The sequence below is a fragment of the Phragmites australis genome, chromosome 8, assembly GCF_958298935.1.
Source record: "Phragmites australis chromosome 8, lpPhrAust1.1, whole genome shotgun sequence".
Lineage (NCBI taxonomy): Eukaryota > Viridiplantae > Streptophyta > Magnoliopsida > Poales > Poaceae > Phragmites > Phragmites australis.
Window position 1 is genome coordinate 6,368,460 of NC_084928.1, and position 13,953 is coordinate 6,382,412.

The 13,953-nt window shown below is 42.0% G+C and overlaps 1 protein-coding gene across 1 annotated transcript; it reads right to left on the reverse strand.

The window, feature by feature from the left end:
- Positions 1 to 7,355: 7,355 nt before the first annotated feature.
- Positions 7,356 to 13,177, reverse strand: LOC133926460 (lysM domain-containing GPI-anchored protein LYP6-like). The gene is made up of 5 exons (XM_062372412.1): positions 12,361 to 13,177; positions 11,538 to 11,655; positions 11,284 to 11,445; positions 11,177 to 11,208; positions 7,356 to 8,512 (listed from the first exon to the last, which is right to left on the reverse strand). The coding sequence occupies exons 1-5, from the start codon at positions 13,025 to 13,027 to the stop codon at positions 8,283 to 8,285; spliced, it is 1,209 nt and encodes a 402-aa protein (XP_062228396.1). The 5' UTR covers positions 13,028 to 13,177; the 3' UTR covers positions 7,356 to 8,282.
- Positions 13,178 to 13,953: the final 776 nt, after the last annotated feature.

Sequence of the window (13,953 nt, forward strand, 5' to 3'; positions counted from 1 at the left end):
GTGGGCAAGGAGTTAGGCTTCGGAAGCATGTTTGCCAAGAGGCTCAACAGATCCGAGAAACTCTTGTCGGACCATACATTGCTGACCTTCAACCTTAGAAGTTCAAGCACTGAATGCAACACCGTAAACTCCTTATCACAACCCTTCGATTCCTCATACAAAAGTTGCTTCGATGCCTTCTGTAACGCCTCAAAATTATCTAAACCTCTCGTATCCCTTAAAACATGCGGTTCTGCGTGACACAACATTTCCTCCAGATCGAAATCGGTATCATCATCCACCATAACATCAGTGTCGCCTTCGACTCCCTCATCATCACCATCCACTTGATCAGAAGCGATGTCGTCATTTGGTTCACTTGTACGTTGTTCTTCGTGATTGTACCAGCATGTGTAATGCTCGACAAAACCTCGCAAGATCAAGTGTGATTTGATTATGCTTGATTTGACCTATAATTTCTGGTTCTTGCAGTCAGAACATAGACAATATATTTCCTTTGTCTTCTTAGTCAAAACGTCCTTCTCGGTGGCTCCAATAAAAGTAGAAAGTCTTTTGATGTAGATTTCTCTATGTCTTGGCTTATCGTACATCCATGCTCTGTCTATCTTTAACTTCAACCACAGAATTAGATACATAAATTAATTAATTAATAATAAGATCAATTTTAAAAAAGAATTTTTTAAAAATATAGAAAAAAATTGGGCATGTTATGATTATAATATGTCTACGCAATTGAATCTACATTGACGCAAATTTATGGCTCAAAATAATATGGATTCATTACTCTCTCTCCCTCTACATCTAGATCTAGATCTAGATAAAAAAAAATCCTCATTCATGATGAAACCTCCTAGAGGCTTAAAAAATATCAAATTGAAGCTACAATTTTGAAATATTATGCTAGAATCATGTGAATATACACAATAGAACCAATATTTTCACAAATTTTAGCTAATTTAAGGATCTAAATGGCTAGAATCATGAGCACTCTATAACATTTTCAAACCCTAAATAAGCCATAAATCTAAATCTATACTTCAAAAAGATGCTACCTAGGGATGAGATACTCTTACCTTAGATGTCTCCTCTAAGAAATTCAAAAATAAAACCTTCCCCCTTTGTTTTAAAAATTTGCATCCGCCACTTGAGCTGCATTGTTCGAACAACAGTGAGCTCGATCTGAATCGAGCTCCCCACGAGCAAGCACTATTTATGGGATATTTCCACAGGCAGTTCCTAATGTGAAGCGCCTGTGAAAACTTGTTTCCACAAGCGGTTCCTTATGTGAACCGTTTATGAAAATAGCTCCATTTCTACAGGCGATTCACATAAGGAACCTCCTATGAAAACATAGCTATTTTCACATATGGTTCACATAAAGAACCGTCTGTGGAAATAAGTTTTCACAGGCGGTCCACAACATCATGGGGCCCGAGTCGAGTACTCAGGTGGTTTGTCCTGTAGAAATGAACAGTAGGTATCTCAAAAAATAGCTTTGTAGTAGTGGATCTTTGCCCTCTTCTTTTGCTGGGAGAGATCACCATGACAAAATGTAGACACTTCCGCTTTGAAAATTTCTGGGTGACCATGCAGGGCTTCCAGGACATGGTGCTCCATTCTTGGAGCAAAGCCACTGCTAGTACAGACCCCCTCAAAACCCTCCACATAAAGGTCAGTCGGTTCGGTAAAGACTTGAAAAAATGGGCAAGGCTAAACATTGGGGACACAAAATTGCAGCTTGCTACTGCAAAAGAGATTATCCTACGCCTTGATATCGCCCAGGAGGATCGGTCACTATCTGTTGAGGAAAACGATCTTCGGATCAAATTGAAAGCGCAATGTGTAGGCCTTGCGGTCATAGAAAAGGCGAAGATAAAACAAAGATCGCGTCTCAACTGGATACACAAAGGAGATGCAAATACCAAATTCTTCCAGCTCCGTGTAGCTGCGAGGCAGCGTAAGAACTACATCTAGACACTGCACACTGATGAGGGCCTCATGCACAATAGTCACAACAAAGAGCATGCTCTCTTCTCTCACTTCAGTAGCCATTTCGAGGCCACGCCACATAGGCATCAGTCCCTTGACTGGAATGCCCTAGGCATTCAGCCCTTCAACCTAGACTACCTCGAGGAGCCTTTCTCCGAAGACAAAATAAAGAGCACTATCTTCTCGATGCCACGGGACAAAGCTCTAGGGCCAGATGGGTTCACCACCCTTTTCTTCCAAGAAACATGGAACATCACCAAGCATGACTTTGTTGATGCATACAGGAGCATCTATGACTTGCGGGTTGCCAGCTTCAAAAATCTAAATTCAGCACACATCATTCTCCTCCCAAAGAATAAAGATGCTCGAAAAATTGGGGATTACCAACCTATCAGTCTCATTCATAGTGTAGCCAAAATATTCTCAAAGCTCCTAGCTAACAGGCTGGCACCACATTTATATGAATTAGTGTCTCCATGTCAAAGCGCTTTCATAAAAATCGGTGCATACAGGATAACTTTCTTTACGTGCAAAACGTGACGTGTTGTCTCCACAAATCCAACACACCATCTTTATTTCTAAAGTTGGACATTGCGAAAGCTTTTGACTCTCTTAGCTAGGCTTATCTTCTGGAGCTGCTACAAAGACTTGGTTTTGGAGCCAAGTGGCGCGAATGGATTTCTATCCTTTTTGGGTCAGCTACCTCCCGCATTCTACTCAATAACACTCTGGGGCAATGCTTTCCTCACAGAAGAGGAGTCCGTCAAGGTGATCCATTATCCTCGATGTTGTTCAATCTAGCCATTGACCCCTTACATTGCATCATCGAGCAAGCTACGACGTCTGGTCTTCTTGCCCCCATTAGTGCTCAGACAGTGTTTCCGCGCATATACTATACGTCGATGATGCGGCTATCTTCATCAATCCGGATCATGGGGAGCTATTGGCCATTAGGATCATTTTGGACACATTTGGTCATGCATCCAGGCTCACAACAAATTTGCAAAAAAAGCTCCATACACCCGATCAGACGATGAGGACTTCTTAAATCAAACTATGCAATACTTTCTAGGAGAGATCAAGTATTTTTCGTGATGATACTTAGGACTTCAGCTAAACATATGCAAACTCCAAAAAGCACACATGCAACCTCTCGTCGAAAAGGTGGGTTCTCATCTACCGGGTTGGCAAGGACGCCTCATGTCAAAAGCAGGAAGACTGACTCTGATCAACTCAGTCCTCTCCTCCATACCCATTTATCACTTATCGGTGTTCCCCTTAGCTAAATGGGCGATAAAGAAGATTGACAACATTAGAAGGTCTTTCCTATGGAAGGGCAAGGATAATGCAAATGGAGGTCACTGTATGGTCAATTGGAAGAGGGTCTGCAGTCCGCACAAGCTAGGAGGCTTGGGAATCCTGGACTTAGAGAAATTCAGTCGCGCTCTACGCCTGAGATGGTTGTGTAATGAGTGGGTGAACACCTCCAAACCATGGATTGGGACCAAGCTTCCATGCGATGCCTCGGATATCAGTCTCTTCAAGGCCTCCACCATTATCTCTATTGGGGATGGCGCAAAGGCCAAGTTCTGGCATAATAGGTGGTTGAATGGCACAGCTCCTAAAACCATTGCACCATCTCTTTTCAACCTCGTCAGGCGAAGAAACAATACAGTGTGTATGGAGCTATCCAATGGGAGATGGATCAAGACTCTTCGTCGCAGGATCACATCACCAACATACATTGCAGAGTTCATTGATTTATGGATACAATTGCAGTAAACTCACCTCTCCTCCAACATCCCCGACACCATTGCATGGATATGGACCGCAAACGGTTTACACACTGCAAAGTCGGCATACTTAGCGCAATTATGAGGCTCCGCCGTGGCTTTCAACCCAAACTTGGTCTGGAAAGTGAAGACGGAAAAAAATGTAAAGTCTTTTCTTGGACGCTCATTCAAAATAAAATCCTTACAACAGATAACCTAGCCATTCGGGGTTGGCCTCACCATCCGCAATGTTTACTATGCCAGTCATCGCTAGAGACAGTGGCCCACCTGTGCTTGGATTGCTCGTTCTACACATCTGTTAGGTCCCTGGTGTTGTTCATCCTACACATCGACCTACCACATGTCGCCATTGGACCTAACGCCTCTCTAGCAGCATGGTGGCACTTTACTTCGAAAGCCACATCCAAGGAGCATTGTCACGACGCTAATGGCATACTGATTTACATTTGGTGGAATGTCTGGAAGGAAAGGAACCGTTGCACATTTCAAAACACGGCAAAGTCTCAAGACCAAGTTGCGAACCAAACGGTGGAAGACATTCTTCAGCGACGACGAGCCCTGTTCTTGCAGGGATGATGTCCTCTACGTGTTTTCTCCTCTCTTTTTTTGCATAGATGGACTAGGCGACGTTTTTGTGCCGAGTCGCCGCTTGTGGTTGGCGTTTTTTCTTTATTTCCTCATTTAAATACACTCTATTTATCTCTTAATGCATCCCGGCAGTGCTCTAGGTGTTTCCGCGGCGAAAAAAAAAAAAGAATCTGCCCATCCCATGTGAAGTGATGGGGACAAAAATGACCTAGACGAATTTTACAATGAAATAATTCTGGCTGGCCAAGGGAACGTCCTTACTTTTATTTGAGTCATTGTTACGTTTTTTCAGTTTTAGTGATTTGTGACCCTTCACTTGAATGACTGAAAAACAGTAGCCTTTGTAAAATGAAAATGTGAAATCGGAAAACAAAATCGAAGAAGTTGACCCAAAATGAAGATATATGCCTGTACCGGACATACTTTATGTCTTTATGAAAAGGTATACCAGGATGAAACCAACTAACACTACGGCAAAAAGGTATAAGAGTGTCGGTTAAAAAATAGCTTTAGTATCGATTTTTTAACTGACACTTTTTACCCGGCACTGAAAGTTCTTTTTAGTACCGTTTCATGCCTCCAACCGGTACTGAAAAAAGTTCCCAAGCAAAAAAAATAAACGAGCCGGCTTCAAAGAGCCAACTGGGCTGCCGCTCTTGCTGTCGTCGTGCTCCTGCCGCCGCCGCCGCCGTCTGGCCGCACCCGCTCGCGTGCTCCACTGGATGCTCCGCCGCCGCACTCCTCTGGCCGCCGCACCCGCTCCTCTGGATGAGCCTTCTTCCCCATCCCTCACTTAACAAGCATCACAGCCCATTTCCCTCAAAGAGCAAGTAGGACACAGAAGAACACGCATAGATAGCAAAACCAAATCCATCAATTATCCAACTCCAGTTCATATGCAGTATTTTGCATGCACACATACACAAAAATCAAAACAAAACCAAGCACGCAGATTTGTTAGCGCTAATCCACTTAATTAGCACCTCTCTCTCTCTCTCTAACTCACTCTTGTGTTTAGCTCTCACAAACACAACCCAAGGCACACATGCACGAGCAGAAGAGGAACACACACAAGCACTCGAACACTGCACTGTACACTAGTGATGTGTACTATCAGTGCCGGTTCGTGATTGAAACTGGCACTGAAGTAGAATTTGGGGTCCGGACACATTAGTGCCGGTTGGGGGCTTGACCCGGCTGTGATGCATACTATCAGTGCCGGTTCGTGGCTGAAACTGGCACTGAAGTATCAGTACCGGTTTCAACCACGAACCGGCACTTATAGTCTTTTTCAGTACCGGTTCTTAGCGGCTCACTTATTTTTCGCGCGTGGGAGATTAAGAACCGACACTAATATATCTTCAGTCATAATTTTTACACAACCGATACTGATAGGATGCTATTTATAACATATTCTGTAATATGTAAGAAAAAGATGTTCAATATAACAGACATACTTTATGAAAAGTTTAGCAGTGTATATAGGCTATAACTGTATGAGATTCTAGCGCGGGGGAAAGGGAAAGTGCTCATCATAAAAGTAGTCCATAACAGATATCACGATTCCGGCGTCTAGCATGTTCAAACAGGGTTCGGCGGTTCAGCCATGTAGAACATGACACAGAATAGATCCGGTTTTCAATCAGCTCGGTAAGATCCCTAAAATGAGTTCACGGGACAGTGCAAATATGCGATGAGAACATCGTGACAAAGCAACACGACAGCAGCAGCGCTGTGAGATGGACGAGGACCGGCTTACTCACCGTTCGTGATAGACAGCTGCAGCGCTGGTTTTCAAATATATATTTTTGCTTTTTGTTTTGGAACGGACAGCAGGAGTTGTGCTGATTTTATAAAAAGAGAGGAAACAAATGTTTGGAGGTTACAACAGTTTGTGACAATAGTGGATTCACAACCACACTATTGACACCTAAGAAAACCCTAACAACTTATGCCAAACAACACACTTATACAACCGATAGAAAGGCGACTACTTCGGGGTTGGGACCAGAATCTCCTTCATTGATCGATATCCTTCTTAATCTTGTAGGCAACTTGCGCTGTTGATATTGGAAGGTCCTACGATTTTGTTCCTTCCAAATATTCCATAAAAGTAGATTTTGATTCCATTGAACTCGTTTCTCCTATTTTTGTCAACCTTCTTGTTTGCATGGTACACCAATCCTTTATTGTGTGGCGATCACTGAAATTTGGCAAACCCTGAGGGAACAAGTATTCACGATAGCATATGATCATTGAGTCGATGAAAGGTGGTCGTCATGACAACATAAGGCAATGGTGGGGAAAGAATAAAATCGTCAGTGTCAACAATTGTAACAAAAAAATTAACTATTAAAGACTAGCAATCAGGCACGTGTTCTACACACGTGAAATCAATAATATTGTAACGGGGTAAAAAAAATTACAGAAAAAAATAATTAAAAAACAAAAAGCTAAGGATGCACCTCTATAGATGGAATAAAATAATGGTGTATTAATACTTTTTAATATTAATAGCGTCTATTAATTACATGTTTTCAAATTGATTGGAAGTTTCCAAACAATTGAGAAGGAAGGAGACTGAGGACTAATTATGATTGTGGAACGTTTGATCGTGTAAGATGTACGGTGAAGATCGTTTGTATATATCACAACTCATCTATTTTATAGAGGTATAGATTTACATCATTGCAGGTAGGGACGATGCCCCCCTCTCAGCCCCATCGGAAATTTTCTGAATACGTGGAAACAGTAGGGATGATAATTCAATTCTGAGTCCATTTTGTAAGTATAACAAAGTAGATGAAGTATAAATTGTTTTTGTTAGTAGTAACTCTGTAATGCCATACAATTAAAATATACGGGGTTTTGACTTATAATTATGCCAGATTGCACAAATATAACTATATATTGCAAGAATCAAGTATGTATACGAGACCCAAACCTAAACAAAGGTACAAGGGACTCATCGCCATCTGCCCATCCCCATGTAAAGTGATGGGGACAAATATGTCCTGGCTCGCCAAGGGAACGTCCCTACTTTTTATTTGAGTCATTGTTACGTTATTTCGGTTTCAGCGGTTTGTGACCCTTACTTGAATGAATGAAAAACAGTAGCCTTCGTAAATGAAAATGTGAAACCGAAAAACAAAATCGAAGTTGACCCAAAATGAAGGTATGCCTGTACCGGACATACTTCATGAAAAGGTATACGAGGATGAAACCAACTAAGAAAGGACGTTCAATATGACAGGCATACTTTATGAAAAGTTTAGCAGTATATATGGGCTAGCTGTATGAGATTCTAGCGCCGGAAAGGAAAAGTGCTCATCATAAAGGTAGTCCATAACAGATAACGCGATTCCGGCGTCTAGCATGTTCAAACAGGGTTCGGCGGTTCAGCCATGTGGAAATCGCTGTAAGGATCCCCAAAATGAGTTCATGGGACAATGCAAATTAATTCGGGATGGGATCATCGTGACAAAGCAACACGGCAGCAGAAGCGCTGTGAGATGGACGAGCACTGGCTTACTCACCGTTCGTGATAAACATCACCTTCAGGATGTGACATGCCTCCATTATTGGGATGTAATGGGATTGGGATTTCAGCTATGGTCACCTTCAGACGCTGTCTTTCAGTACACGGTGGCTTTGACCCTAGCAGCTTCACTCGGCAATAAGCTTTGTGCCCTATGTGGGCTAGCTCCCATCAGGAACATGCCCTCGCCATCTCCATCCCGTACCAGTGCCTTCAAACCCTTGAGAGATGGATCCTGATTTTTGGTGTGGCTTCTTCACAAGCAAACCTGTAGAATGCCAAAACCTACTGAAAGTTTTACCAGACAATGGGGGGAGGAGAGGGTTACACCAAATGGCCAAATGAGGCTTCCCGTTCAATACAAGTACAGCCAACTACAACACTAGAAAAAGAATGAAAAGGAGGATACAGTGTGGTTGATTCATCAAAGACACTTGCGAGACACTTCTGGCAGGGCCGTTTGCAGGAGAAACATTGGATCCTCCAGGCAATGAGCCAGGAATAGCACCACCTGCCTCTCCAGGTCCTGGTGCAGGTGATGGAGAAAATGGCCCATGGTTTGGTGCAGTAGGCAGCTCCATGAGAGGGGGAAATTTATGTGGTCCTGCATTGATAATTAAAATGATTGAAACAACAAGAACTAATAATGATAAAAAAAAATATGAATTGATGATGTATCACATCAGGTAAATGAGACAACAATATCTACAAACAGACTATTGTTGGTAGATTTCCCATTGTTCTCTGTGCTGCGATACAATGAGAACCGAGTATAAAGCTTCAACAATTATCTAAGAAGTGTGCTCATGTTACTTGGTCAAACTCCTGGGGAGCCTGGTGTGCTTAATTCACAATTACGATGTCAATGGTGTTCCAGAAACATTATTTCAATAAGCAATAGATATATTTTTATCTTCTCTCCTCTCCTTTTCCTTCCAGACAAGAAGTGTGGATGCACTCACTGACTCAAACAAAATGATCAGGTGAAAAATGGCAATAAAGGAATAAGTCCATTTTACTCCCTCGAACTATCACGTTTGTCCGAATAACTCTTTGAACTTTTAAACCGTCCATTTTACTCCCCAAACTATCAATACCGTCTATTTTACCCCCGGAGTGGTTTTCCCGGTGGTTTTGATGATGTGGTGGCGATTTCGCCACATAACAGTCCTAGTCAGCGTGTTGATATCAGCATTGCGTAGTAATCCGATTTTTCTTTAGAAAAATAATTTATGAAAATAGATTATTCCGAAAAAAGGTTTTATATTTAGAAAAAAATCTAAAAAATATAAAATGATTTAGATAAATATTTTAATATGTTTTTAGCTCTATTTTTATTTCTATAAATAATATTTAATGTTTTTCTAGTGTAAAAATTATTCCAAAAATGTTAGAATAAATGTTTTAATTTGGAAAATAGTTTAAGAAAATATAGATTAATTTTGATAAAGTTTAAAAATATTTTCTTTGATAAAATAAATGCTTTTAATATGTTTTGTTGCATATAAAATTAGTTTTAATTCTAAAAAATTAGGTTTAAATCCAGAAAAATAGTTTTCGTCGTTTTTAGTTGTAGTCGTCGTTTCTAGCCGTTTAAAATTCGGTTAGCCGTACTTTTGTGCATATTTTGGGCATATTTGAGCACATTTTTTTACATTTTGGGCACATTTGAGCATATTTTGGTCATATTTGGGCACATTTGGCCATATTTTGTCCAAATGTGTCCAAAATGTGCTCAATATGTGCCCAAAATATACCCAAAATGTGCCCAAATATGGCTAAAATGTATCCAAATATGGTCAAATATGCCTAAAATGTGCCCAAATATGCCCAAAATGTGCCCAAATTTATCAAAAATGTGCTCAAAATGTGGCTAAAATGTGTCAAAATGTGGCCAAATATGCCCCAAATGTAGCTAAAATATGGCCAAATGTGTCCAAATGTGCCAAAATGTGCTCAAATGTGCCCAAAATGTATCCAAAAAATACGGCTAAACTAATTTTAAACAGCTACAAACGACGCAAAAACTACGGCTAAAAATGACGAAAACTATTTTTCTGGAATTAAAAATAATTTTTCTAGAATTAAAACTAATTTTATATACAACAAAACATATTAAAAGCACTTATTTTATCAAAGAATTTTTTTTAAAACTTTATCAGAATTAATCTATATTTTCTAAAACTATTTTCCAAATTAAAACATTTATTCTAACATTTTTGGAATAATTTTTACACTGGAACATTAAATAATATTTACAGAAATAAAAACAGAGCTAAAAACATATAAAACATTTATCTAAATCATTTTATATTTTTTGGATTTTTTTTCTAAACATAAAACCTATTTTTCGAAATAATCTATTTTCATGAATTATTTTTCTAAAGAAAAATCAAATTGCTGTGCAACGCTGATGTCAACACGCTGATTAGGACTGCCACGTGGTGAAACCGCCACCACGTCATCAAAACCACCAAGAAAAAACCACTCCAGAGGGTAAAATGGATGGTATTGATAGTTCAGTGGAGTAAAATAGAGGTTTAAAAGTTCAAGGGGTTATCCGGACAAACGTGATAGTTTGAGGGAGTAAAATGAACTTATTCCTCATCTAAAAAAGGCTCATTGCTTAATGTTTAATTTAGCTAAATAACCAGGATCTTCATTTATTTATCAGGGTTTGCAACTACCTTAAATAAAGAGGTATACAAATCCTAAAGCAAGGTACATAGCGTTAGGCAGGGGTAATTTTGAGGGCAACTACATATCTGAAAAAAGGGGGATCATCTTGAACATTGAACACAAGGAGAACAAATCTATGTTCGATCCGTGGTCCTCTCACAGGTCTAGTGGTTGGGGAGCAAAGAACTCACCCAACCCACCCAGGTTCGAGGATCACAATGAAACACCGGGGGACATCTTCCCTTCTCTGTTCTCATTTTAAATCTATGTTTGATCCGAATCCAAACAAAAGGGCCAGACCAATATACGTATACCTGGACATCAATCTCTTTTTGTAAACTTGCAATCACAGATCAAGAGCATTCTTTACCCCACTATCTCTTTCTTTTAAAAAGTTGATGCCACTAAAAGTCTTATAGGTTATAATTAGACAGTAGGATTTCTCGATGGATCTTTCAAAAGGGAAGCTCTGGAAAAGTCAATGATGGCTTTCAAAAGTAAGGTTGAACAAAGGACTAAAATTTACTGCATTGGTACTTCCGTAGCCAAATATGAAGCAGGCTAGAAGTGAACACAACACAACAATTACCTGGGCATGTGGGTTGAAGACCAGAGGATAGCCTGCCCATACATAGTAAGATGTTATCATCTTTAAGTTTCAGAACAAAAAAATAATAGTAGGCATGGTTTGCTTACGATGTTGCAATGGTTCCGTTAACATAGCCACCATAGCTGCAAGACGAAACACTGCAGCCACCACTGGTGGGTTGTGCAGTCATATTACCAAGCATTAGGCTGCTATTGGAGCACTGCATACTTGAACATGATGCTGTTAATGAAGCTGGCGTGCAGTACAAACTGGTGCAGAAGAAAAAAAGGATGGGGGGTTATAGTCCAGACAAGATAAAAAGCAATAAAACTACATTGAACAAAAGAGATGATAACTTTACTTGAGATTCACTGGCCCACAACTGCACTCCACACAGTTACCAGCAGTTAGCGCATATGTCCCGTTTGCCACAAGCAATCCATAGTCCGAAGCAGAGTTAGGAAATGCCGATGCACAAGCTAATCAAGGAAATAAATAGCATATATCATTAGAAAGGAAGTGTTGATCAGCAGCAAGGACCAAAAAATAAGAAAGTATCCAACTCAGCTATCCTTATTGAACACAATCAGAAAAATGATGGGCATCCATGAAACTGAAAGATCCTTCCATTAAAAGTAAAGATCTATCACTGAACATTCATAATGCCATGCTCTTTTAGCTAGCGCACTGAATACTATATTCACTCATTCATGAATCACGGTACACTAGATCACTCACATGTACCTCACAGAAAAGATTCTCTTTCACAACCTAGAAGCTGCAAATGTCGCATGTGTGCAGTACTTTAAAGGTATTTCTGCATCCTACATTTGTAAAATCCAAATGTTGAAATTTACAGTAACCAGCTAAAGACGGCCTAAAGTAACATCAAATTGCGCCTTTACAGAACCACCCCTTCACAAAGGTACCTGCCAACCAATATTTCAGGTCATTTTTTTCTGACCTACTGTAAAGCATAGAAATGCTGGCTGATTATTGGCGAACTGGACCTCCACAGAACTTAAAACAGCATATGAGTCAATTTAATGGGAAAATGGTGGAATGTTGCCATGTTATCACTTATCAAATTCTCTGTAAATCAGTTTTAAAAAAATATCTGCAATTGCCACGACAATTTATTCCAATCTCGGTGCCATACTGCCATCCAATGTGAGTTTATTTACCAGGCAATGGGATGGCAAGGATGTCGCCAGGCGCGACAATGGGGCTCCCCATGGCGTTCACATTGCTGATATCAGTGACGGTGGTGGCGTGGCTCGCAGCGATGGATTGCACGGTGTCCCCGACCCGCACGACATAGGAGAGGTACACGGCGGGGAGGTTGTTGTCAGTGGAGTTGAAGCAGACGCAGGGGAGGGGGATGACGAGCGTCAGGCTAGGGTCGAGCGGCGCGTCGGGGTCCTCTTCGGCGAGCCCATTGGCGGTGCGGATCTGGTCGGCGGACGCGAGCCCGGCGAAGACGAAGTCGGCGACGGAGGCGAGCGTGTCGGCGGTGCGCACGGCGTAGCGGACGGCGACGGACTTGCGGACGCCGTCGGCGCAGGCGCAGCGGGTGGGCACGCGGAGGGGCGTCCCCGCAGGGAGGATGCGGTTGGCCGCGCCCGGGGAGGCGAAGCCTAGCGCGTTGGCCGCAAGCAGCGCAGCTGGGTCGGCGGCGAAGAGCGCGGCCACCTCGGAGACCTTCATTTCCGCGTAGAGCGTGTACCCCAGGAGCGCCGGGCACGCGTCCGCGCCCGAGCACGGCTCGATCGTCGTCTTCGCCGTCGCGAGGCGAAGCGCCGCCGCGAGGATCACCAGCAGCGCCGCCGCAGCGGACGCCGGCGTTGGCATCTGAGCCCGAGGGGTTTAGGGTTTGGGATTCGGGAGCAGCGGAAGGGGTGGTGCTCGAGCTCGAGTTCGCAGCTCGGCCCTGTCAAGTGTGAACTCGGATGCGAACTGTGTGGGGACTGGGGAGGAGTCGGTGAAGTGTGTGGAAGCATTGGAGCCATGGATGGAGGACACGAGGTGTGTTATGAGTCAATGGCTGGTGGGGTCAGTGCGTTGTGGGCCCGCTTGTCAGTGAGTAGTTGGCTAGAAGGCGATGGGGACACTTGGCAGGTAGAGACTAATTGCGCTTGGAACATGTGTCCTGTGCGGGGACGGGGATTCAAGTCTCTCGTAACCAGGTCTATGATTTGTGGGCCACCCTTGGTCGACGTGCTGCATTTTTTTATCAGGGTACAACTGAGCACCCACACGACCCATGCACAATACACTCACATCCCAAACGCACGCCAAAATTACAGTGTGCCGCGTTGCTCGACGGAAACATTGCCTAAAACGGGGTAGCTTTATTCGAAAAATAACAAGTAACAGATAAAGTACAATCAGAAATTTGAAAAGTACTAGCAATATATACAGGTTCTGATCATCAGCACCTCGAATGTCACTGTCAAGCTGGGTTGAAGGAGCTATTATCGATACGTCCACTACCAACAAGATAGCGCAATTGAAAGTTATTAAATTTTTTTAGCCATCATCAACAACATAAAGCTGCTATTAAATCGCTGAATAGAGCGGATGACCCCGTCAGACAGGATATGATACATCTCTCCCTTTCAGAGAAAGTAGAGATAACGACACTATCAAAAATCAACACAACAAGTCAACAGATCGGAGAACAAAAATACCTTCAAGGTTCCTCCTTAAAGGAGAAATCAAAGAGGAAAAAAAACATCAATAGATCTATCACTAAATTCACTAAAAACCCACGAACT

Bases quoted from the DNA above. Each gene is read 5' to 3' on its own strand.
- LOC133926460 (XM_062372412.1), bottom strand. From the start codon at position 13,027: ATGCCAACGCCGGCGTCCGCTGCGGCGGCGCTGCTGGTGATCCTCGCG. The intron at 11,209-11,283 runs GTAAGCAAACCA...ATGTATGGGCAG, and splicing joins AACGGAACCATTGCAACATC to GCTATCCTCTGGTCTTCAAC. The intron at 8,513-11,176 runs GTAATTGTTGTG...TTATCAATGCAG, and splicing joins TCTTCAACCCACATGCCCAG to GACCACATAAATTTCCCCCT.